This window comes from Eublepharis macularius, chromosome 3 (genome assembly GCF_028583425.1).
Source record: "Eublepharis macularius isolate TG4126 chromosome 3, MPM_Emac_v1.0, whole genome shotgun sequence".
Classification (NCBI taxonomy): Eukaryota; Metazoa; Chordata; class Lepidosauria; order Squamata; family Eublepharidae; genus Eublepharis; species Eublepharis macularius.
In genome coordinates, this window is record NC_072792.1 from 116,653,271 (window position 1) to 116,680,003 (window position 26,733).

General features: G+C 39.1%; 1 protein-coding gene and 1 long non-coding RNA gene across 2 annotated transcripts in view; one reads left to right on the forward strand and one right to left on the reverse strand.

Annotated features, from left to right (window-relative positions):
• Positions 1–26,733, forward strand: part of ROBO2 (roundabout guidance receptor 2) — an 892,879-nt gene that overhangs the window by 649,147 nt on the left and 216,999 nt on the right. The window contains exons 6-8 of the mRNA XM_054974970.1: positions 7,088–7,215; positions 12,791–12,802; positions 22,514–22,638. Of these exons, the coding sequence (XP_054830945.1) occupies positions 7,088–7,215; positions 12,791–12,802; positions 22,514–22,638 (265 nt within the window). The remainder of the gene's footprint in view (positions 1–7,087; positions 7,216–12,790; positions 12,803–22,513; positions 22,639–26,733) is intronic.
• Positions 24,211–25,283, reverse strand: LOC129326675 (uncharacterized). Its single transcript, XR_008596722.1, has 2 exons — positions 24,648–25,283; positions 24,211–24,439 (listed from the first exon to the last, which is right to left on the reverse strand). It is a non-coding gene; the product is annotated as an uncharacterized LOC129326675 (long non-coding RNA).

Below are 26,733 nucleotides of genomic sequence, written 5' to 3' on the forward strand. Positions count from 1 at the left end.
GTTGTTAGAGAAGGGTTAGAGGAAGGTCCCCACCAATTTTGGGCTTATTCGGTGGGAAGATGCCTCCCCCAGACGTCCGGGAAGACGGAGGCATTTTCCCATTGAAAAGCCGAATGAAAGACGAAAGAATCCTGAAACGTTTCGGCTTTTTTCTTTCGGCTACCCGAAACGTTTCGGGATTCCCCGAAACGTTTCGGCATTCCCTGAAAGAAGCCGAAACACTTTTGTTTCGGCATTCTTTCGGCATTCTGAATGCCGAAACGCACATCCCTAGTGCTGACAAAGGAGAACCATTCAAGGAAGGAAGGCAACAGCAGCAGGACTTCACCTCCTAAGTGAATCCGTCCTCCTCTGCCTCTGCTGTCATCTACCCATCCTCCCATCCCATCTATCCTTTTCTGTGTCTCCTCTTGCTCTTCTTCCCTCCCTTTGAGCTTGTTGTTGGGCCACACACTATTAATGTTGCACCAGGTAAAACTCCAATGTGAGAAAATCAATGGGACACCCACACCCTGCACAGATTATTAGCGCCACTTTCATGTAGTCTATGAAGGTTTTTCTTTTACTTCATACCCACAACAATTTATATGATTCTATAAGCAGACATGAATCCAGAACATGCCAGCATATTCCCCTTCTGAAACTGTACATGTATTTTGGCTGAAATAAATCCATAAATTACTCCAAATGATTACTTGGCTCTTGAAATACATCTGCAGATTCCTAAAAGACACTATATTTTCTGTAAATTATGTCTGAAACAGTTTATTTCTGGATTTTGGAAGTATCTCTAATTTCTGTGGATCATATCCATATAAAACACTTTGTTTGTTTTTGTTTGTTTGTTTGTTTGTTTGTTTGTTTGTTTGATTGATTGATTGATTGATTGATTGATTGATTGATTGATTGATTGATTGATTGATTGATTGATTGATTGATACCCTGCCACACAACCCTGCAGGCCCTTGGGGTAGCTTTAGGATCAGTTTAGGATTCCATCCACTCTATAATAACAATGTCATTTAAGGAAAGTGTGACTAAATGTAGTTCTGATTTTATAAACATCTAGTGCTTCAAAGTAGTGTGTAGGTTTAATATCTGCATCTAAACTACATCTAAGCACCACAGCTTAACTTGCTTTGTTTCATATGCTGTTTGACCTACCAATGGTAATGGTGTTCACACAGTTAAGCATTCTATTTTTTCTCCAAGTAAAATACAAAGCTCTTTCCCCTCACTTTGTCACAGCTGGTTACCAATCAATCTCAATTCACGGTACAGTGATGATAGCACATGTTGTCCAAGGGCCAGATCTGATTGGGTCACATTTTTCAGCAGGGCTTCATATCAGTGAAAAAATATCTCTGTAGCAAGGACTACAGGCACACTATTGTACAACTGTCATTAATCAAAGGGGGGGAAAAAAGCTTTCATATGAGCCAGAAACTGCCAGATTTCAAAATCAGAATTGGCCCATTTCTACAAGAATTTCCTTACCAGTAGTGTTGTTTTATCTCCTTTCCCCCCCTGGTTAATGAAAAGCAGACATAGTGTGGCTATTACTTCAAAACAGGAATAATTTTATATGTGGTGTTTTACAGTTGTTCTTTATTACTGCACATAGTTCACTTAAGACATTTCAAGATACTTTTTCCTGCTTATCTTGAGGTTTTATAATAAGCTATACATTTTTAAACTAGTCAGCACTATACTTATTATATGAAATAAATATCACTTTTTAAGGAGTTTACACGCATTGTACTTTAATATATAATTATGCTTAGGATTGACTTGTTTCAGTGGTCTTAGACCAGAATAGTTCTCATTTGGATATTAAAAACTGTTTATACAGCAAATGCAAAGCTGGAGATGGATCTTTACAAAATCTAAGAAATCCTCATTTCTTAGATGTTGTAATCTAAGCGGGGGGGGGGGGATATTGAATGCGTTTTACATTTGTCACTTGTAATTTGGGGCACAAATGGCCATTTTAAATAATAGGGATCATATCTACAAAGTGTGTTTTATCTCCTACGATTAACAAATTGGGCATTTATTGTGAGCATATTAGATATAATTACTTGGTGGTGTTAATAAACATGTAATATGAAACATACTATCTATGTTACATTGCAAATATTACCATGCTGATGGTCTCTGCAATAAAGAAATAAAGGACAGATTAATTGCAGCATTAATTTCCATAAATGTGAATATTATGTGTAGTATACTATCTTTCAGGATGATTTTAGTGGACATGTTAAGAGCTGAACGAGTACTTCTTGCTTGAAACTTCAGTCTAAGTGGTAAAAGGAGATTAGTGCATTTTGAATAATGGAAATTGTCGCCCAGTTCAACAAGTCACACCTTATTTGGAGTCTGTCTCAGACCTATACTTTCATTATAATTACTTCTCTATTTTATCACAACAGTCATTTGGGTTATGTTGGTCTGGCCAAGAATGACTAGCTGAAGTTGATTCATTGAGTTTCAGAGCATAAAGAGATTTGAACCTCTCCGGGCCTAGTTGAACACTCAAACCAGTAGACTTGCTCTGTGACAAGGAGGGGATAAATTATTGTGTGAAGAACTCTTAGAGATAAGAGAGCCTGTTGTGTGTAGAGTTACCAGATAGGGAGGGGTGGGCAGGACTTACTCTTTTTTGCAAACTCCCAACTCGGCATAATGACATCAATTCTAGAATTGATGTCATCTGCTGAGCCACTTCTGGGTACCCCAGGCTGACTGGCCACTCCTAAACAGTGCCACACAATCACAGGAGGGTGGCCAGGCACCTGGGCTGGCTGGCCAAATCTCTTAGCTGGTGTCACATAGTCACAGGACAGTGGCCAGGTGCATGGGCCACTCCCCTTGCCTGACAGCGGTGCCACACAATTGCAAGAGGCTGGGTGGCCAGGCAAGGTGATGGGGAAGGGGCAAGGCCATGTGTCCATTATTTGGGGAATGTTATCCCCGGACAGTCCCCCAAACTACCAAACTGACCGAGTGAAAACCAGGCACCTGGCTGCCCTAGTTGTGTGACTTCTTAACTAGCAATGCAAATGCAAGAATCCCAAATATTGTTTCCTATTGTGTTCTGCATTGAATCAGTAGCAGAGAATCAGCTGAATATTCCATAATGCTGCAGGAAAAGATAGCAGAAAGAACTTCGTTTGTGTCAAACAAGTCCCCCTGTGGACTGTTTTATCTCTTTGCAAACAAACTTGTATAGCTTAGGAAGAAAATGATCAACAGGAAAGCTCAAAAAACTTAGGGGGTGGGGTCTCATTACTAAAAAAGTCTGTCTCCACATGAGTCAGTAATATGTAAGGAGGCTTTCTGAGATTCAGTTTGCTCGTTTGCCAAAGAAATGCCCAACCTCCTTTCAAGGACTCCATACTAAGCTATAATGAAGGTCATATGACCTTGAGCTATGAGTATTTTCAGTGTACTAAGTAAAGGTAGATTGAATTGATTAGTAGTGTTCCACCCAGAGAAACTGGATGTGTCTTTCATTTCCCCTCCCCCTTAGCCACCTATTCCACACTGTTCCTTTGCTGCTGCACAGCATATTCAGAGCCAATTATCTTCTGGCCTCTTATTTGCCTGCTTCACCTGTCATAGATTATCACTGAACCATGATGCCTTGTGAGGGCAGTGTGAGTGGAACAGACGACTCAGGGGCACTACATCAATTCTTTAAGAGACCAGATGGCTGCAATATCCTGCAAGTCTTTTGTACACTGGCTGCTTGTCAGATAGCATGCTGTTTCAGGGTGGTCTAGAAGCCCCCTGATAATGTGGCTGGCTGGAATGCAATGAGCTCAAAATAGCTGCTGATTTGACTACTTTAAGGACACATTTACTCTTCCATCATCACACTGGTACTTAAGATTATAGTTGCTGCCAGTTCTCTGCCCCAGCATGCCACACAAATAGCTTCTTCACCTGCCATTGTATGATTGACAGGTATGAACATAAAGTCTGCTGAGGTTTACAAGGCAGCTGGCTGGCAAGCCAGGACCAGCACATCAGTGCGATGGAGTGCGAATGAATCAGCTGCAGCCCAAATCTGATGGCAGAGTCAGGGCCTGGATTGTTTGCATTAACATTGGCTGTGTCTGTCTGGATTAATCACAGCCATTTCATATATCTCTATGGGGGGAGGGGTAGGAACACACCTCTGGAAATAGATGACCAAGTTTTATTACGATTGGCAGTTTTTTATTCCTACCCTCATATTCTAAATGCCAAGGTAAAAATCTTAACATATCAGGATGCTAGAGAAGAAAAACATTGGCATTAACTTTCAGGCCGGGATTAGACATAATCTGAAACCGTTGTTCAATTTAACTTGCCATAGTTAATGAGTAGTGTGAATGCTGGCCGTTACACTAAATATTAGTTAGAGTATCTTTAAGTTTTGAAGCCAGTATGTAAAGCTGGTTTATTGACTGTGAGGTGCCTCTTCCACTAGGGTCAATGCTCCACTCCCCACTATGCTGTCATGCAACCCCAGGCCTCAGACTGCAAGAGCCTATGGATGGGCTCCTGTGCCCATCGCCTCTTGTGGCTTGCTTCCCAGGAGCCCAGACGCCACAGTGCTCTTCCTCCTTATCCCTGGTCAGGTTCTGAGGGCGCTTTTATCTGCCCTCCCTCTAATAAACTGTTACACCGCCACCCCCAAGGCCTGAGCCACAAACTGGGCAAGAGATTGCAGCGCCACCTGGGCCCAGGTGTGATTTCAGCCAATGGCAGAATCTGTAATAGGACCAGTAGTGAGGTGAAACTCTGTGTGTGGAGAGTTCTGTTGGACCCTTGGAAGTTGGCAGTCTGTGAAGAGAATAGATCAATTGGGATATGATGTGCTTTGGTGTGAGAAGAGGTTTAATGTTGCCTTAAGTAGATCTCTGGAGAGGTAGTGTACACAATACAGGGAAAATAAATTGATAAAATGTCAGGAGAAAGAGGCATAAATGTGTTGCCCTGCAGTAACGATGGCCATTAGAAAATAAGCTGCTGAGCTGACACTGACACGGCAAACTGGGGAGCATAAATGCAGGTTGGGATACCAACCAGGAGAATATAAAATCTCTGAAACCAAGATTTCTTGAGACAAGCTAAGACCTACTGTTGTCTGTGAGTCAAGTTCTGGTTTCAGAAATTAACCATCTTTAAAATAATCCATGTGTGTGTGCTGTGATTTCTTGCCTAATGCTTTTGTTATGGAATGAAGGCATCCTCCCTATTACCACTTGTACAGACATCCTCTCCAAGTTCCCCAGGAAGTTCAGGAGCTTCTTGATTCAGTGAGAGTGCACCTAATTAAGATCTTGTGGTACAGCCAGGCTTTCAGGCTCTGTTGGCTATAGTTTACCTGATAATCTAGTATTATTGTATTGGTTTTAATTAATGTATTTCAAATAGTTGTTTAATTACAAAAAATATAAGAAAAATTAGACTTGAATCTATAAATAAATGAGGTTCTACTTAAGTTGTCTGAATGGATCAATTTGTCTCACAAGGATCTGATTGAGCAGGAGTGATTTTTACCCCACCTTAGAGCCACTTTAAATATGCATCATATTCAGGACACCACTGTTTGCACTAGCAACCTTGCAAAATATGAAAGGATGTAAATATTTCCAAACCTGCAGAAGAACCACGGCAGGAGCTGTGGGTAGACACCGATTACTGATACTTGTCTCTGGGAACATGTATATCTCCTTTGCATTTTCTATCTGTATTGCAATGAACACATGTAAAGGCTTTTAGAGCCAAACTAGACCATGACATTGAGATCCATGTTCAGGATCTCCCAACACATTTCTGCAACTTGGTGAAACTCTCAAGTTTGCAAAACAATCAAACTTATCAAAAAGGGAGGGGATAAACGTACAATAGTTTAAAACAGTGGTCATCTGCAAGACTAATATTTGTCCATGGCTGCCTAAGTAATCCAATGTAGCTGCCAACATTTTACGAGACAGTCTTGTGAGATTTGGGTGCTAATTTACTGTACTATGAAATTGCAAGGTGGTCACTGGCAGGGGGCAAGGAGAAGTAATGGAGTTACAGTCATGGTGCCGGGAAGGCAAAGTCAAAAGGAAAGAGAATGGAACAAAGAGTGGGAAATGGAAACCAGGGGAGAGAAATTTTTGCTCATTCACTACTCCTGTTCTTGTATCATTCTGTTCCACAAGAACAAGAAAGCCATATTCAGAAGTACCCTCATCGTACTCTTCCATGCTGGCAATAGACCTAGTTCATAAAGGAAAATGCTAAGATTCTGTTGGGCGTGACACACATACAGAGAACAAAACATAGATCCAGAGGAGTTAGCCGTGTTAGTCTGTAGTAGCAAAATCAAAAAGAGTCCAGTAGCACCTTTAAGACTAACACAAACAGATACTTTAGATAGTGCTAAAGTGAATTTATTGATTAATGTTTTCTGTGCCAGTAACATGACACACAATTTACCAACTGGAATAAAACCATGCAAAAAATAAGTCTGCACATGAAACCGTGCAGGAAGAGACGATTAGGAGACTGGGGGCATCAGTAACTGCAAATCCCTCTTTGCAAAAATATGTAGTTGGTTGCATCTCTTGCCATCACTGAAGTGAGGGCTGCTTCACCCTTTCCATTTTATATCCTTCTATGGAAACCTGAGAATGCAATACATATACCTCATCTTTCTTAATAAAATAAAAATCACAGGAAAAAAACCCTAGAAAATATATAGCTCAAATAGTTCCAGCCTGGGTAAACCTGGGATGTCATTTATTGATAACTGATACATGTTAACTCTGTTTTATCATAGTATTCTAGATCAAGGGCAGACTAGAATTATTAATAAAAAGCCACATGCACATAGCAATACTAATTTTATGGCTGTAAAGTTTTTAAGTAATGCATAGAGCAATAAAAATGTCATGAAGATTAATGTTCAGTGAAATTATCTAATTCCACATAATAAATTGTCTTCCAGGGATGTATCTAAGATACAATAAGCCTGGTATATTCCAGGTGAGAAATAAAGCCACTCTAGCTGAGCAGTTATTTTAATCTTTTTTTAAAAATGCAGATACGACATCAAAGATGACTATACCTTGCGCATTAAAAAGGCTATGAGCACAGACGAGGGGACATATACATGCATTGCTGAGAACAGAGTTGGAAAAGTTGAAGCATCTGCTACTCTCACAGTCCGAGGTGAGTGTTAAAGTGTTTGAAAGAGATTACATAACATATTTTACCCATTTCCTGAAACAGTATCAGTTTGGTGATTTTGTAGGGAAAAGAACCTATTCAAATAATTAGAGATGTTCAATTTTCAAACTATATTAAAATCAGGTTTTTGGTTAGAGTTTTCTTTAAAAATGATTATCTTAAGGTTTATTATACCAATCTTAGTTGAATGAAAAATTAGCTGAAAAAGATAGACAACTTGTATATGTTTTATTGTAGCCTTAAAAATAAGGATAATGTGTTGAGATCATTAGGCCCCTAACCAATGCTGCTGTTCAACAATGCAATGCTAAAAAGACTTACTCTTTTTAGGATTGCAGTGCAAATTATCTCTTCAGGTTTTGAGCAGAGGACTTCTAACCTATCAGAAATTCTTCAATTAAAGATGCCATGGTTTGAAGAGGGACCCTTATGTGTTCATCCAATGAGTGACAGTCCTATCTGTTTATATTGAAGATATTCCATGCCTGTAATGGTTAATATCTAACTAACTTTCATTTATCAACTCTTATCCAGAATATATAACAGTTTTAATGAATATTTAACAGCAATAACTTTTTAGTTATATTGCTGTCTTTTTCTGGTCGAAAACCCTATTGGCTTTAAGACTTAGATGGGATAAGAAGAAGATGAAAAATGAAAGCCTGCCCTCAAATCATAGTTGACTTATGGCGACCGCTGGTGGTGTTTTCATGGCAAGAGGCTAACAGAAGTGTTTTGCCATTGCTTGCCTCTGCAACCCAGGCCTTTGTTGAACGTCTCCCATCCAATTAATAACCAAGGCTGACCCTGCTTAGCTTCTAAGATCTGATGAGATCAGGCTCTCCTGGGCGTATATAACAGAAAATGATTTCAGGAATCTAATTGTGGCATCTGCATATGTCATGTGGAAATAGTAGAATGGAGGAATAAGGAAATTCTTTTATTTAAGGGGAGGAGTTCTGATTTTCCCCCCAAGATGCCCAGATAGAAGGGGCATTCGTGATTAGTAATATATCTTGTCCATAATGGCAACTGTTAGCCATCAGACTATGTTAAAGACAGGAGTAATAGAAAGGGAATGATAAAGGACAATAGGGTATTCATGACCAAAGATGTTTGACCATATGCTGATCATATATCTTCTTGTTATCCAAAGACTGTTTTGATTTAAATACATATTTCTTCTAAAATATTGGTTAACCAGTTTCTTTTTAGAGAAAATTCCTTTTGCTTTTGAAAGCCAGACAGAAGTTTCTTTTTTTAATATTCTAGTTATATATTTTGTACTGCTAATTCCTGCATATGAATGTGTCTATTTTCTTACAGAAACACCTTATTATTGTGAAAGGCCAAGTGTATTATACACATCGCTGTAATACACGTAAATGCCTGCATCTACTTAATGTGACTGAACAAAAAAAACATAATGAGAAAAGAATGATTGTGACTCCACAATCAAAATGTTTATAAGATGTCCCATATATGTATGTATAGATATATCTATACATATAGAATATAATAAAAATGTGTATATGAACACACACATACACCATGGATTCACTAGATCCACAGTGGATTCACAAAGGCAATATTTCATGATTTAACAGTGCAGGCTGAAGGTTCAGTAGAGATATGAAAGGTTAATAAAAGCATTTTTAGCTCTACCATACACATTAAATCAGATGATCAAAGACTCTATGGATTGTTTTGTTAGAGCAAGGGTCAACTGATCCAAGACACTAGCTTCCATTTCCATCCATTTAATGCATGGACAGAGTTCAGTTTAATTTGCTGAATTTGGAAGGAGTGAAAATGAACCTAATAGCATGAGGAGAACTAGGGCAGGGGGGGGAATGCCCAGTGATGACAAAAGAGTCAATTTTGCTACAGTACTGTTGTAATACCTTTCATAATAAAGTACACTGAAGAAATTATATGATATATGTTCTAAAGAAATTTCTTGAGTTTTTTTTATTTTTGAGGAGACTAGATTTCCATTTTGTGAGAAAAGTAGGCACTACATTGTTCTTTCTGAAAAAAACCATATTATACTCTATCTGTTTTCTTAAAAAAATAATTGCAATATTAGACTGTTCACTTCAGATTACTTCATAACATCATCTACTCTACACTTTGTACAGACAATAAAAAATTACTTCCACTAAAGCTTAGCATGCTGATAGGAGCAGTGAGTAGAACAAAGGGGGCAAGGGGGGATCTGTTGGATGCACTGGAGCTTGAACTTGAGCAAATTAAGGTGGAAAAGGAAAGTATATAATTTAATTGATTTTCCTACATGAAAGAAGACTTCTCATTATCTTTCCCCCTTGGCTTTCTAATTTAACTAGCCATAGGCATAGTATTTATTCAATACAAAGAAAGTCACTGTATTGGTAGTATATGTAAAACATATGAGATGTGAAAGTAAATTAGAAAAACCAGGAAATATAGAATTTGAAGTCAAAGATCAGAATTCTGTGGTAGGGGGCTTTATCTTTAAGATTCAGATTAGAAGAATGACAGTCATGTACACAGTTATATACATACCTAATCTTATGCTTTTTTACTTGAAAAGAAATTCACACAAGTAATTATACATAGGATTGCAGTTTTATATTGATTGATTTCAGTGGGGCAAACCATTTTATGTTAACATAGTATTGTCACTGAATGGCAGTATAGGCCTTGTTTCTGCACTGTGATGAATTTTTTTTAAAAAACCTAGAACTGTCCCCTAAACTTTCAACAAACAGCCATCAAATGTACACTTCATTGCCTTAGCAAATAATCTGCAAAACTGCTGACTGTTTTGATTAATTTTATTGTTGCAGATGAAGATCTTTAAGCTCTTGCAAATAAGGTTCGTTGCTTCTAGTTGCTATAATCAGATAGGGCATCCTGTGGCTGTAAGCAACCAGTGTTTGTTTGGGGTTTTTTAACAAGTAAAGGACCCAATATTTTAGAAATTTTTCTCCATTCAGACATGGTCCCAGAGGCCACAAAAGCATGGTTTAATTAAACTAGCTGTAGTTAGCATTAGGAACCTGCACCAACATACTAACTATGGTTAATTCAGCTACAAACCAGGATCTCAAACCAAGATATGAAGATAGTTTACTAGCTATGGTTTCATGTTATATATGAATGTGGTATCCTGGCTTAATCTGGTTTTCCTGTTGACACTTCGCGCTCACCCTGTTCCACATTCACCTCCACTTGCCTTTTACCTAAAGGAAAAATGGAAATGGATCCCTGGCTGCCTTAACTCCTGAGCTACATACAAAAAGTGGTGTATAAAAGCTCTTTATTCACATTCATTACACTGGACAAATTAGGGTTCCTATCTCTTCGGTGGGAGCAAGGGATCTCCCACTCCTACCTTTTACCCCTACCACCACTTACCTGGTGGTGGGGGGGACAGGCAGGGAATTGACCTGGGCGCTCTTCTGGGGCCTGCATGGTGACATCAGTGACGTCATTGTGCTACCCCATGAGTGCTTTCGTGCTTCACAGCAGGCCAATTTGGACCCCAAATATGCGTGGTCCTGCTCCAGCTGGGAGGAACTATTCATGCTGTAGAGGGATCACACATGCACGTGAGGAGCATACCAGGAACGTGCAGAAGATAAACACCGGGACCTAGCAATCCTAAGACAAAGGATGAGGTAGGGGAAATATGGGCGAAGGGAAAACAAACACCCTTTATCAAATTTTCCGACAGAGATAACCAACTGATTTGAGAGTCTCTCTATACAAGACATCTGACACATGTTTTTCAAGTGTCAGGTGATGCAATGTTTCCTGGGAATTGTAGCTTTGATTTTTCCTTGGGATCACTGTGAACAGGAAGGTTGAAATTAGGTTAGAAGCATTTTTCTAGTGTTGTTTATGGATGCAAGCCTTTAGTCCCTGCCCTCTCACTCTGGGCAGAATATGCCAGGTCTTAAAATTTTCTTTCCCTCCCCACCCCTTGCATTCAGGGTGGAATTGCAAAGTTTGTCTCCCCCAGCAATTGCACCCTGCTGTTTATATGGCAGCAGCAATTACTATGTTTTTAAAAAAGAACTTCATTAGCTGAAAAGCCACTTCTAGAGCTCAGAATATGAATCGGGTTAAATGTTTAAATAATAATAAATAAATACAAATAATAGGCACCTCTTTGTAGTCTGCAAAAGTAGATACAATAATCAACAGCTTGTAAGTTGTAACTGTGTATATTATACTAGAAAGGGTAACATGCTAGTCAAGAGGTTAATTGCAACAGGTAAAATTCATATTGTCTGTAAACTAGGAAATTGATAGATGGTTGTATTGTCGAAGGCTTTCACGGCCGGAGAACGATGGTTGTTGGGGGTTTTCCGGGCTGTATTGCCGTGGTCTTGGCATTGTAGTTCCTGACGTTTCGCCAGCAGCTGTGGCTGGCATCTTCAGAGGTGTAGCACCAAAAGACAGAGATCTCTCAGTGAGAGATCTCTGTCTTTTGGTGCTACACCTCTGAAGATGCCAGCCACAGCTGCTGGCGAAACGTCAGGAACTACAATGCCAAGACCACGGCAATACAGCCCGGAAAACCCCCAACAACCATTGATAGATGGTTCTTGGAAAAGAAGAAACTCTGTACTGGTCTCCAAATCTAACAAAATTAAATTGTAACATTAGTCGTGGTTCTGTTTACAAATTCTTCTACTAAAATTTGGCCTGTTCATGTCTCCCATGCCTGACCTACTGTAAATTTACTGTTTACCCTTGACTTTTTCCATAACAGATGTTGAATAAAAACAAGATTGACAGCTCTCAGCCTCCAACTCAACAATTCTAACATAATGAAATACTGCTGCCAGAATGAAATCACTTGTTGCAGCAATTGCTTTCAATTTCAGTATTAGTCTGAGGTAGAAATCACCTGTTGATAATTGCACATTTTAAAGAGAAACTAGAAGTTATCTAAGCAGCACTTTGGAGGTCCTGATTGTAAATCCCTATAGTCATCGGACCTTATTTGTTATATTTTCATCAGCATTGTCAGTCTGAGGAACAGGTGTGTTGTGAGCTGGTGTCTATAACTGGATAAAGAAAAAATTGCCTTTGGGCTTTTCTGTAACGTGTACTACAATTCTCCCTGGCCCAAGTAAAAATCAGTTGGTATTTAAATCAGACATCTATTTTATTGGATTGACATTTGCCAGTCTGTAGGTTTAGATGATGTATTCAACAAGGTTTAGAAGTTTCTCCTAATGTGAAGCTACTGTACTTCAATCAAGCTTTAGCAATGGCATTTGATAACAGCACATGAATCTCTCAAAGATGTTGTTCAGCTGATTGGTTTCAGGCAGCTTTTTCAAATACTAAGCAGGTTCTTGCCTTCAGCAACTGCAATTTCAGTAACTCTATTTTAAATAATGGGAATGAACATCTACTTCAGACTGACATGTTAATGTAGTACTCAGCTGAGTATCCATAGTTAAGCATAACATTACACATCAAGCATTCTGACAATTTCTTTTTTCCCCCTTTTAAATTTCTTTATGTTCTCACCACACCATTGTAATGTCTTCAGCTCGCCCTGTGGGTAAGTAACCATCATTCTATCCATTTTAGCATGGTTTCATACAGTTCATCTTTCATTTTGCAGCCTCTTAGAACTGTCTTTTCAGTAACTACCGCATTCTCATTGATTCTAATCTGGTGCTAGCTTTCTGTAAACAAGCAACATGTCAGAAAAGACAATTTGTAAATGTTTCGATGATTGTTTCAAGACATTTTGATAAATGAGGCTGCACTCCAACATTTGGTTTGTATTTGAAATTATGGATTAATGCACCACCACAATCATGTTTATTTTATTTTCATTGAAAAGAACAACCATTGACATTAGTGGGCTTTATAGTAATTTTTTGAATGTCCTATTTTTATTATCTAGAAGGTATGAATATTTGTGAGAGAGAGTGCATGAGAGTTATCACTACAAAAATTCTACAGTCTGGATTAAGTACCTGTTAATATTAAAGATTCCCAGTCCATGTTGCATTTATTTTATGATGGAGTACCAAACATTGTGAAAGGTCCCTGGATTATATCCAGTGCTTTGAACGTGATGTGCACTACGATATTAGTAGAAGAACAACTTGCATATGAGCAAACGGACTTTTCAGACTTTATGGCACTGATTAATAACTGAGTTGAATGTCAAAGATAGGAAAAGATTTTGAAATTAATATGTTTATGTTAAGTGTTTCAAGTGAATAAAGGGAAAACATTTTAATAATATGATCTTTTTCCTCATGGAAAAATTCCAGCAGCTCTCTGTATTATGTTAGTGGTAGTATCATACTTAAGTTTTTATCTATGTTTGTCACATCCTTTTTATAAACAGGCATGAAAATGTAAGCCTCTGTCTCTTTCTGTCTTTGGTCAAAGCAAGGCATTTCTAGCATATGGTACAGAATGTGCATATGCAAAGTCAAACCGGTTCTGCCTGAGGTGGATGGCAGCTGGTGAATATAACAGCTCTGTACTAGATTCCCATTAGCAAATCAAAACATTATGAGTAATAACTGTATTGCTCATCTCTAAAATAGCTGTTCTTTTTACTTTAAGCTTTTGAAAAGATTTCCTGCAGGAGTTAACAGCAGATGGGTTCTAGGAGCAGAGTATTTATTCCTATTTAGACCATTTACTCCTGTTATTGCACACATCAGATGGGTTTTCCAGATGAACAAGTTAATATTTTCACCAAAATTATTCTTGCTGTATTTTGCTGATGCAGTATAAAGTATTTGTTCCAAATTCAACAAATGAGTTTTAGCAGGGGGAAATGACCAATAATTTTACCTATAATTTTGTTATTCTCATGGGCGAATTTACAATAAAAAATATAATCAATCAATCAATCAATCAATCAATCAATCAATCAATCAATCAATCAATATGTAACGGATTAGTCTCTTGAAAATATTCAAAATCAGTTGCTCTAATGAGTAAAAAATCCAGTGGAACAGATAAGAGTTCACCATTCTGCTGTGAGATGCAGTACCAGTGATAACCTATAGTAAAAGATATTGCAGAATCCTGGTGCTCCTGCTGAAAAGTCCACGTTACCAACCATCAAGCCTCTATTTATTTTGCCATTTACATTATTTATAGTCCACTTTTCTCACTGAGACAGAAGGCAGATTATACAGTGTATCAATATATTCAACAGGATGGGACATCCAATAAGCAATGGATTTCAAAAATCTGAAACCAAGCAGAAATCTCAAATCTAAAACATAAGCATTAACATGACACGCAGTAGTATTATATTTGAAGCTACATTTGAAGCTATATTATATTTGAAGCTGTGTTTGAAGCTCTGATTGTATTATACAGAGTAGTACAGTCCACAGTCCTTTGCCAAACATCTTTCTGAGCCATTTCAGTATAGCTTTCCTACCTGTGTAAAAAAAAGCCCTCATGAATAATTCAGGTTTGTATAGTTTGCAGAAAGCCAGGAGTTTGGGAACCTTCCTAACCTCATCAGGGAGACCATTCTGTAAATTAGGGACGGCAATATAAAATGCAGGTATTTGGACAGTAGTTGATTTTTTCCTTTTTGCCAGGTGTCAGTTGCAGAAAGCCCTGCTCCAAGGAGCAAAGCTGCTATGGCAGAGCATATGGAGAGAGCCAGTCCTGCAGATATGAGGGACCAAGGGCATGAAGGGCTTTCTTTGTATGTGACAGCTAATACCTTGAATTGAGCTGGGTAATTGATGGGAGGCCAATGGAGTAACTATAGAATGGGAGTGGTATGCATGCTCTGCCTAGCTCCAGATAATAACTTAGCTGCAGCCTTATGCACCAGCTGAAGTCTCTAAGATCTCGAGGGAGACCTATGTAGAATTCAATACTACTATGGCATGGATCCAGGTAGCCAGATTGGCCATGCCAAGTTAGGGAGCCATCTTGTGGGCTAGACTGAGTTGGAAGAAAGTGTTTTTGCAGCTGCATTAACTTCTCCAGAAGCAATGCTAGATCCAGTATAATGCCTAGGTTCTTAACTGAGTCAGCAGGGTCAGCTAAACCCCATCAAAACTGGGAAGCACAATGACCTTCAAGACCTTAGCTTTGCCAACCAGCATACATCTGTCTTGCTTGTGTTCTGTTTCAATTTGTTTGCTTTCAGCCATTTGACTACAGCAGTCAGGCAGTGACTCAAGACCTCTACTCCATCCTCAGGGGTCCGGTTAGAGGGAAATAGAGCTGGGTGTTATCAGCATATTGGTGACACAATTTCAGAGCTATGAATGGTTTCTCCAAAGGACTTCACATAGAGGTTGAATAACCTGAGGGATAAGATTGCAATATGTGGGAATCTCACAAGTCAATTCCAAACTAAAGATAGTTGATCTCCAGTGGCAACCCTTTAAGTTCAGTCAATGAGGAACTATATAAGGCAGTCCAAGTCACATCAGCTAAAGCCACCAGATCCATCAGCTAAAGCCACCAGAGCCATCTTTGTCCCATAGCCCAGCATGAACCAGACTGAAAAAGTTCCACAGCAGATGATTATCCAAGAAAACCTGGAGTTGGTCTGCTATTGCTGTATCAATCACTTTACCTAGAAAGGGCAGATTAGAGACAGGGTCATAATTGGCAACTGTCAGTTCCTGGCAGGTAGATCCCTCTGTCCCTCTCCAGTGAACACGCATTAGTTCCAATAGAAGTCGGCCCCTTCCCGCCCGAAAGCGCAGCGGCTAGGGTGGGGGCCGCTTTTGCCACCGCGGATGAAGGGAAGGCAGTTTCCCTTCTCCTCGGCATATGGGTGTTCAGGGAGGGTGGAGCTAAGGGCATATAAGCCTGCTCTGCCCCCTTCCCTTTGCAGTAGGATGCTGGGTTGCTCGGCTAGTCAGATGTCTCTGCTTACCTTCCTTGACCCTCCTGCTGTATGGCAAGGTGCTGCAGACTTGGAGGGGGAACCATTTGCCTGGCTGCCGGGTACAGCCATTCATCAGATGGCTCACCCCTGGGGCAGTGGGGGCTCGCCCAGACAGGTCAAGGCAGAGGTCTGAGGTGACCCCAGCACTTGACCTGTACTGCTAGTTAACTAGATCCTTTGCCGTAGTGACAAGTTATGTTGTAATCAATAAAGTGGCCCAATTTTAATCCCAAGCTTTGTGTCTGCCTTTTATTTCAACAGGGCGGGGGGGCTTTATTCACAATTTTACAGTTCAGGTCTGAACTCCATCACGGAGCTTGGTAGAAGTGACAATTCAAAACAACAGGTCAATATTATACTTGAGTTTTCCTGCGTTCCAGCAACGATTACGTTTTGGCGCGCAGGGGTACAGTGGTTCTGTGAGAACCCATTATAGTTATGGCTAAGCAGTGAGTACACAATACTGAATTCCCAGCATCTGGGCAAAGTAACAAAGGCAAGCACCTGGAGTCTTCAAGGTCGTTTCTAGCTCAGAGATAAATAGTTCTGTAAGATAACAGGAGGCCCATCCTGGCTGGAGGAATAACAGTTATAATATGAAAAGAACATGGCTACTGAAAGAATACAGCAGGTTAGACATTAGACATTCAATATACTGTGGCATCAGTGATAGAACAAACAAACAAACATGGCATGGATATACAGAGACATGACATTCTGCCCCTCCAAAGATCCTCTCCTCCTCTCACAGGGGTCCAGGCTTGTCAGGATACAGTTCATGGAACTTCTTGATAAGCCTGGGGGCTTTCATGTTAGAGCTCTTAATCCATTCCTAGTAAGCAGGGTCAAAGTATTTCCATCTCACCAGGTAAAATAGTTGATTGTGCTTGATTTTAGAGTCTAAGATGCTTTCTATTTCATGATGAACTTGACCATCTACTAAAATGGGATGAGGGGCTCCCCTTTTAGGGTGCCATTTGTCATGTGGGGGAGCCTTCTTTAAATCCTGTCACTACCGTAGGGGCTATCAGGTCTCGACCACAGACCGAGTCTATTAACGCTTGCACGCACACATGCATCCCCTTCTTTGGATTTACTAAAGTCACTGGCATAAAATGTAGGGCCCCTTTATGTCTCACCTTCGGTGTTGGCTGAGCAGGGACCTGCTGTCGGGACATTTCTATGGCAGGCCATGGGTGTTTCCCCATTGCGGGGTGGCTTGCTCTTCCCTCTCTCCTGTCAGGGTTTCAGTGGTTTCTTCTACAACCTCTAGCCTAGGTTAGCATCTACTTCGCTGGGGAGCTTTTCCCAGTGTTGGTGTTGTGGACGGTGCTGCCTCATCTTGGGTTGGGGGGTTCCCCATGCGGCCTCTTTTGTGGATGGATTCGGCTACAAAATGTCCAGAAGCCCCGCATTTAATACATTGGCCCCATTGCCAGCCCAACTTCCTCTCTGCTGCAGGGGGTTGGGAGCTGAGTTCTGGTCTGTCCTTTGCCCCCATACTCATACGTGCCGGTTGGGAGTCTCCTTGCTGCCGTTCTTTAAGTTGGATCCATCCCAGAAGGGTGCCGGGGTTGTCTTGTACTAATCTGGAAGAATTCTATCTTCATCCCTTCTGTCCAGCCATGTATTTGGGCCGCATACCACCTGAACTCCCCCACATACTCGCACACCAATCGTCCTTGCTGGATCGACTTGAGCTTGGTTCTGGCCCTCTCCTCTTTCATAGGGTCTTCGAACTGGGCTCTCAACGCCTGCATAAATGTATTTAGAGATCCCAACTTGGGTGCATTGACTTTATGCAGGATTACATACCAAGCAGCTGCAGCTCACTCCAGATGGGATCCAAAGTGACAGACCCGACTGGGTTCATTCGGGAATAGGTGGCCCCAGGTATGGAAGAATTCCAAGGCTTGTATGGTGAAGAATCCTAGTTTCCCTGGGGCCCCAAAACAGCAGGTCAATATTATGCTTTCTGATGAACTTTAGGCTGGTTCGTTTGGTTCGTTTTTTGGTTCGTCACTGCAGAAAGCCTGGTACTGATCAATCAGTTTTCTAGGTAACAGAGGATGGACTTCCTGCAGACCTTCTGCTGACCTGGAAGTGACGATTTGCTGACATAGATGTGCCATTTTCATGAGCCAAATGAACCAGATTGCAAACCGGGGCAGGTTTGTGGAAGTTTGCGGTTCATGAAATGCGACGAACCACGGACCGCATATTTCATTTTTTTTCTGGTTCGTGCCCATCTGAAATAGATATCTTTAGCCATCCATATGGCCAGCCAGTCTCTGCTTAGCTATAACAGGTCAAGCTGCTTATTAATGACTGCTTGCGATCTCTGCTAGCTAGCATGTTTGTCTGCTAGAACCATTAGTATGAAGTGAAAGGAAAATGTAGACAGCGTTTGTACACAAATTCCACATTCATTCATAGTGCATATGCACAGCCATTCACAAATCACTTTCAGCTTAGTAAGGACACACTTGAGCAAGCAATTTTAATGACTTACGCTTTACTTTAAAAAATGATTGTGTCATAAATTTAGATTTATTTTGAAACAATAATTAAGAACCTGAAAGAGGCTTTGAAAATCACAGTTTAATTTTGGAGAAAGGACAGAAGAAGTAAGGAAAGCCTTTAAGATTTCTTTCTCAGTTCTGAAGTACTGCTCATGGATTTCCTATTTTCTTTTTTCTTTTCTTTAATTTTTTGATGCATTAAAAAGAAATGCTGCAATCCTGCACACCATTATTTTCCTTAAATTCCATTGTAGTCAGTGGGACATTGGATCTCCTTTTTCTGTTCCCAAGCATAGTTTTTTTTCAGTATATGTACTGAGTATTCATATTGAGTAATCCAGCTGAAACTGTTCCTTTAGCCCAAGGCAGCATTTTGAGAGAAGTGCGTGAAGTGAAAGAGAAGAAATGTGCTTCACCTACGTTCATATTACCATTACCAGTTAAATCTTGCCCACCTGGAAAATAATCCAAATGAAAAGGGAAGATACAGTAGGTAATTCAGGCATAATGCCATCATAGCACAAAGCCTTTATTCCCAAGGTCCTTCCATATTTGATTTTTGTAGCTGTCAAACATAGCTACTCGAAGAAGTCCAGCAGGTCATATTCAATTTTATGTCTTCTAGGAGGAGGAGAAAGGATTGGTCTTGATAGATATGGATGCTGAGGCAATAGGAAATTAAGGGTGCCTTAGTAATCCAGATCCCTTGTTGCTTCCAAATCTTGTTTGGTGTATAGGTTAGAAGCAAGCATGAAATCAATGAGTCCCGGTTTCTAATATCCACTATGAAGCTTCCTGGGTAGCCTGGGCAAGTCATTCTCTATCTAATCTGCCTGCCAAGGGTAAAATGGAGTAGAGGGGAATGATGTATGCCATCTGAGTTCCTGAGTTCCTTGGAGAAGTGTGGAATAAATATATTCCTCCTCCTTTCTTGTTGTCTGAACACCAATCCTTGACCCTCTCTGAGTTATATGTATGTTTCTGTGAGATGTGGATTAAGTTTGAGAACCACAAACTCAGTTCAAGGAAAAGGGATGACAGGACTACACCGTTGCTAATTCAGTTCAATTATAGAAGAGAAGTAGGTTGCTAAGGTGATGAATCTCAAAGCCAAAAGATTTAAGCAATTAAACTTTCAGGTCTTGCGCAGGCAATATATTAACTACAGTTGAAATAGGACTTCCTGAACAATATTTGTTTTAGATCTTGCAGCCTGAAGGCACATGAGTTCCATCATGAATTAAAGATTTCATTTGATACACCATTTCCTTTGAGGTAAACATTGTGTTAATAAATCATGGAAGTCTCAAGTGAGCTACCACTTTTGAACTGTACGCTTTCCAAAGAAATTTTAATTACATTTTACAAAGATTGGTTTTAGGTTTGAATTAACCCTTTTAATTTTGATGGTTTCATTCAGGTTGTTTTCTGAGAAACTTTCTGTTAAGCTCCTGAAATATAATCATTTTTTAAAAAATTTCATCCAGCATTATTCTCATCATAATTACAATGGCAGTTAAATATAAAAACTGTATATCATTTTTTAAAAATGGTGCCACAAGTATGTCAAGATTCTACTGAATTAATATTGTCATCCCCTATAATCTAAATGAACTACTGAAATCATCAGTATTATATTTTTTTCTTTACTACTAATTCATGTCTTGGTTACTGTGACATGTTTTATTTTGCTAACTTGCCCCTAGCTGATTCATGTTGACTTCCCCAGGAGTGCTACATGGGTGGAGCAGAAGTGATTCAGGGCAGCTTTTGAACAGCTGATGCTTTTGAGCATGTGACCCTTAGCAGAATCAGTCACATCAATCAATTGAAAATATATAGTCTTCACTCTGTATTGGAAATGTAGATTGCAATGCTAGTTATTAGCAAATAGCTGGAGATACATTCATTTGAAATATTTCACAACATTTCTTGTAACAATACTGTTTCTCTTATAAGGCCAGATCATAAAATATATTTATTTCCGATGTCTATGAGCCATTTACTCAGGCACAAAAGATATCTAGAGAGAGAGGCGCCGTTATCATCTTGAGTAATACACCAATGCTCACAAGTCCTGTCTTTCTGCCTCACTTCTAATTCCTTCTGTAGAATACAATCTTCTGCTGTAAAAACTACCCTGAACATGATGTGATTAACCTTAAGGTCCCATCCCCTCATCTCAAAACCCACCTCATACTTGGCCTGTGCTTTCTATTCGTGTTCAACCATCTCATTTCCATATAAGCTTACTCGCCCTCCCAAGCTGCTATTAGCATAACAGAGCTTTAGCATGACATTGATTGAAGCCAGCGCTTGCTGAATGCTGTATCAAAGCATAATTTGCCAGAAATCAAATCTAATTTACTATGTACAATATTTACGTTGCCTCAAAACAGTGTTTCAAGGGAAAAAAGTGTCCAAGGCCTCTAGTCTTAATTGTTGTTCTTTTTAAAAAATCATCTTGAATAATTTTCTCAAAGGCATGCAATATATTTCCTTTCAGAGCCATTGTCTTTGACTTGCAAATATCAATTAAACATAGATGTTTTCTATTTGGTTTTCTATGACCCAGTTAATGTTGGAGCAGAAGCAATGAATGGTAATTGCTTGATAGCCAAAAGCGTGGTTTATTACACTGCAAATGTTTCTTTCATCAGGTGTTTTTGTGTGATGGATTTTTAGATAATCGGAGAAATGTAATTTAGAAGAAGCTGAATTTTCAACAGCTGTTACAGGTTTTATAGTGAACATTTTTTGAGAAGGCAGCATACTTTGACAATCCCTTAGAAGAATGAACACAATTTAATGGGGCAGCCACTTAGACTTAAGCTCTTGCTCTTCCTTTCTTACCCTGGATCACTTATTAGGTAGCTCTTTATATGCCTAACATTTCCAGTCCATGAAATGAAGCTCAAGAAAGGAATGAACTGCATAATGAATATATGCTTGGTGATACATATATTTTTGCTGTAATATCAGAGGGAGAGTTCAAGTGCAGTATGTCCACGGAGAAAGCCTTCTCCAAGTATTTCATATTATAGTTTTGTCTTGGAATAATATCAAGTGATAAGAAATGATCTACTTGATAATTTATGCATTATTTCATTGTGGAACCTTGAGATGAAAAAGCTATTTGAAAATAAGGTGGAAGTGGACATTTCCCATTCAATTCAATTATTGTTTTGTCCTTGTCTCTGTCATGCACTCTGTCCCACCTGCCTTCCAGTTATCTTGTAGAACTTCCAGTCTTAATTTCAGATGGTCAACTTCACACTTAGATCAATTTTTACATCATTTTTGTGTACATGATTAAAACAATGCATTAAATGTAATAACAATGTAATTCACGTTTGTACTACAGTATAATTCCTTTCTGCACTCTTATATTAACTGATTAAATCACAGAATAAAGAATACTTATGCAATAAATAAATCACACTCGGATTCATTTGTTCATTTTAAATATCATGCATTACAAGCGGAAACTTGTAATGAGGAAAAAATGATAGGAATGGAAAACATCATGGCATCCAACAAATAACGCCAGCTATTTCAGAATGCCAAAATCTGGGGAGAAATGTGAACAGAGAGAATGTTGTAAGCATCCCTATGTATGTATTGTCTCTGGCATAATTTTAAAAAGTGCTTTGTAAAAAATTCATTCCTTGAATCTTTTATCTATTTTCCTATATTTAGAATATGTGTTTTCTGTTAATGTTCTGGAATGAAAAAGCATCAATGTAGTACATTAATACTGTACTACATTGCATATGTATGCACATTCTATAGTTAATAAGCATTTTCACATCTTAATATCTTGTTTTCGTCTCCCATATCATAGCACCTCCACAGTTTGTGGTAAGGCCACGTGATCAAATTGTTGCCCAGGGTCGGACAGTGACCTTTCCATGTGAAACTAAGGGAAATCCCCAGCCAGCTGTTTTTTGGCAAAAAGAAGGCAGTCAGGTGAGTTTTCTAATGTATCAGCATATTTCATTTTACATTGTTACATTGTTTAATGTCAGATTCATGGTATTAATATGTAGCATGCGTCTAGTTCTGAACATATATTTCCTTCCCAAGGAGATAACTTTCAGGTTATAAGACTATACATAACTATGGTTGTTGTGGGTTTTCCGGGCTGTATTGCCGTGGTCTTGGCATTGTAGTTCCTGACGTTTCGCCAGCAGCTGTGGCTGGCATCTTCAGAGGTGTAGCACCAAAAGACAGAGATCTCTCAGTGTCACAGTGTGGAAAAGATGTTGGCAGGTCATTTGTATCTACTCAGGAGGGGTGGGGTTGAGCTGAGTCATCCTGTAAGAGTTTCCCAGGGTGTGGAATGCTAATGGCGGGAGGCTTCACTGTATCCTGAGGAGGTTCTTTTGCATATGGATTGGTGCTTGATGTGCTAATCTTCTCTGCAGGGCTATTGTCAAGTATAGAGTGTTTTGTTAGCCTGGTGTTTTTCCAGTTCTGAAAAAACTACAATGCCAAGATCACGGCAATACAGCCCGGAAAACCCACAACAACCATCGTTCTCCGGCCGTGAAAGCCTTCGACAATACATTATACATAACTATACCTATCTTTTGGGGGAGAGAATTTTTTATCTCTCGTATCATTACAATACTAAATTGACAAGGTATATACCTGTATTTAAAGGTATATATTAAAAGGCTTAAATATTTATCAAATTATTGAATGTTAACAATATTTTGCATAACAAAACTGTTAATTTTAATAATAATAATAATTAATAATAATAATAAAGTTTGGCCAGTGTCTTTCATTAATAGTTTTGAGAGTGAAGAACATCAATATTGTATGGTTTCAGTTTTTCCAGCTAAGAAAATATATTGATTCCAAGAACTCTACTTTAAAATGTCAGATCAAAAATGGCATATAATTTGGACCAACAAAAGCAATAAATACAATTCTTATAGAAAGCAATTATAGAATTATGTATCTGTGGTATAATACTCTCTAGAGATGGAATAAGATGTATCTGGCAAGAAGATATAAATGTTGTAAATGTAGACTTTGCTGGTTTTGAACTCATATGATGGTTATGTCCACAAAATAAGATCTATTAATCTCCCCTGGGTAAATCAGTGTTTTTAAAAGGATTTTATTTATGCATTAAGTACATTTTTTCTCACACTTTCTCCAAGAAGGTCAGGGTGGCATACATCAATACCTCCTCCATTTTACCATTATAACACTCCTATGAGGTAGGTTAGGCTGAGAGAAAGTTATTGACCAAAGGTCATCCAGTAAGCTCCATTGCACGGGCGGATTTGAACTGGGTCTCCCAGATCTTAAACCAACATTTTAAACACAACACTAAGAAACAGTTGGATATTACTGTAAACTGATTCTTCCATTCCTTCCTCTATATGAATGTCTACATACTAGTCTTCCATTTTTCTTGTTTTATTTAGAAATCAACAAAATCCAAAAGCTCTCAACTTACAAAGGCATAGCCATCCAACAGTTACCAACAGAAAAGAGAGAGAAATTTCTCGTGGGAAACAAACCAAGAATTAATATACTTTTTATATGATATTATAAGGTAATTTCAAAGGCAATTGCACGAAAATTATACAAACTGTTTATATATAGCCAATAAAGATGTCCAGAGAGTCTATCATCTGTGTGTATTCCTCAATGTGTATTCCTTAATCGCAGTAATATCACGGTATGCAGATGAGTCTTCACAAAGTCTTCTCATATAAATTCAGCCAAACAGCTTCTCATATGCATTCAGCTTGGAATATAATCACAAAAGTCTTCTCATATAAATTCAGCTAAACAGCTTATCATATACATTGCCACGCCCAATCTGGGGCCGGCTACAAACAGATTTCGTCCCCTTCTTCAGGGGCGTGGTTTGTAGCTGTAAAAAACAACATTCTTACTTTAATATACAATAACCAACATTTAAGTATTATTGCAATCCCCCAAGCGGAACTGACCTGTTGTATTCACACAGCATAGGGTATTTGAATCAATAATTATTGTGGAAACGTGTGTCTCCAGTATCACAGTCACAGCAGCTGTATCTTCTCCTGCTTGTGGCCAAACCCTTCAACTGCAGTTTAAATCACATACTCATTATCCAATCTCAAAACTTTAAAGCAACATAACTGATTATAAAAAACAATTCAATGATAGTTCCGTATTGAGGCCGTGCGGTCTGATCGTCTGCAGAAAGACAATCCAAAATGCTTCCCTCCTCAGTAGCTTAATTTGATTTGCATGTCCCTTAGTTACAACCTCCAGTACCGCTACTTTAAAGGAATTTTCTTCATGACGATGCTCGATAAAATGTTGTACCAGGGGTGCTTCCATTACTCTGTGCCTAATTCTAGACATATGTTCAAAGATCCTAGTTTTCAATGGTCTTATCGTACAACCCACATAAAAAAGAGCACAGGGACATTCAAGTAAGTATATCACACCCGATGTGTAACATGATGCAAAGTGTTTAACTGTCAGTTTCCGTTCCTTAACAAAAATCTCCTTCCCCTCTAGCATAAATTTACACAAAGTACATCGGCCACATTTAAAATTTCCCACAGGTAATGATGTTTCCTGAAGTTGAGTGCGCATCATAGCATGAACTAAATCATCCCTTAGGCTCCTGGATCTTCGTAAACCACATAACGGTGGTTGTTCACATCCCGCAATCTCCTCAATGAGGGGCCAATGGCGAGCTACGATTCTTTTAATTTTATATGTTAAGGGTGTGTAGTCCAATGCCCATCTAATTCTTTGATCTGGTAGGGCTTCCCGAGTCTGAAATAGTACAGATCTATCTATAGCTCTAGCCTTAGAAAAGGCTTGAGATATAATTTTAGATGGGTAACCTCTATTAGTAAACATTCGTTCCATCTGCCTACCATCCCTGTCGAAATCAGTTATTGTGGTGGAATTCCGTCTGATACGCAAAAATTGGCCATATGGTATATTTTGTCTAAGGTGCCGGGGATGGAAGGAACCAAATTCCAAATATGAATTCCGATCTGTCTCTTTACTGTAGGTTCTAACCTGTATCTTTTGAAAGGCATCCCGATATGTAACTACATCCAAAAAATTGATTTGGTTGGGGTCTGACCGCCAGGTGAATTTAACATTCGCATCCCGTTCATTAAGCCATTTACAAAAATCCGGTATCTGGGCAGCTCCCTGAAATAAAAAATATAAATCATCCAGATATCTACAAAAGAAAACAATATTACCCCTGAAAGGGTTGATGTCTTGTAAAATGTGAAATCTCTCCCAACGGGCCATAAATAAATTTGCGATGCTGGGTGCCACCGGGGACCCCATAGCAACGCCTTTTTTCTGGAAGAAAAATTGATCATCAAAACAAAAATAGTTTTTTTCCAAAACTAAATCGAGAAATTGTAGTAGGCAAGATGATGGGATAGTGTTTTCTGTAGTTGTAAGAACTTCTTCTACTACCTCTCGGGCTTCCTGATGAGGAATGATGGTGTATAAAGAGTTAACGTCCATCGTTAAAAATACTGTGTCCTCCGACAGGGTGATGTTCTCAACTTTTTTAATGAAATCACGTGTATCATGCAATAGACCTTCAATTTTAGTAATAGCCGGTTGTAAAAAAGAGTCCAATAAGATTGCCAATGGTTCCAAAATTGAGCCGCAACCAGATATAATTGGCCTAAAAGACCTAATTAAGATTGTCTTGGATGAGGCAAGGGAGATGGGGGAAATTACAGATACCCTCTATTATGCTTTACAGGTTACTTCACCTAGAATCCCATTATTCTATGTACTTCCAAAAATTCACAAGAAAACAACGCCCCCGCCAGGTAGGCCAATTATATATGGTTGCGGCTCAATTTTGGAACCATTGGCAATCTTATTGGACTCTTTTTTACAACCGGCTATTACTAAAATTGAAGGTCTATTGCATGATACACGTGATTTCATTAAAAAAGTTGAGAACATCACCCTGTCGGAGGACACAGTATTTTTAACGATGGACGTTAACTCTTTATACACCATCATTCCTCATCAGGAAGCCCGAGAGGTAGT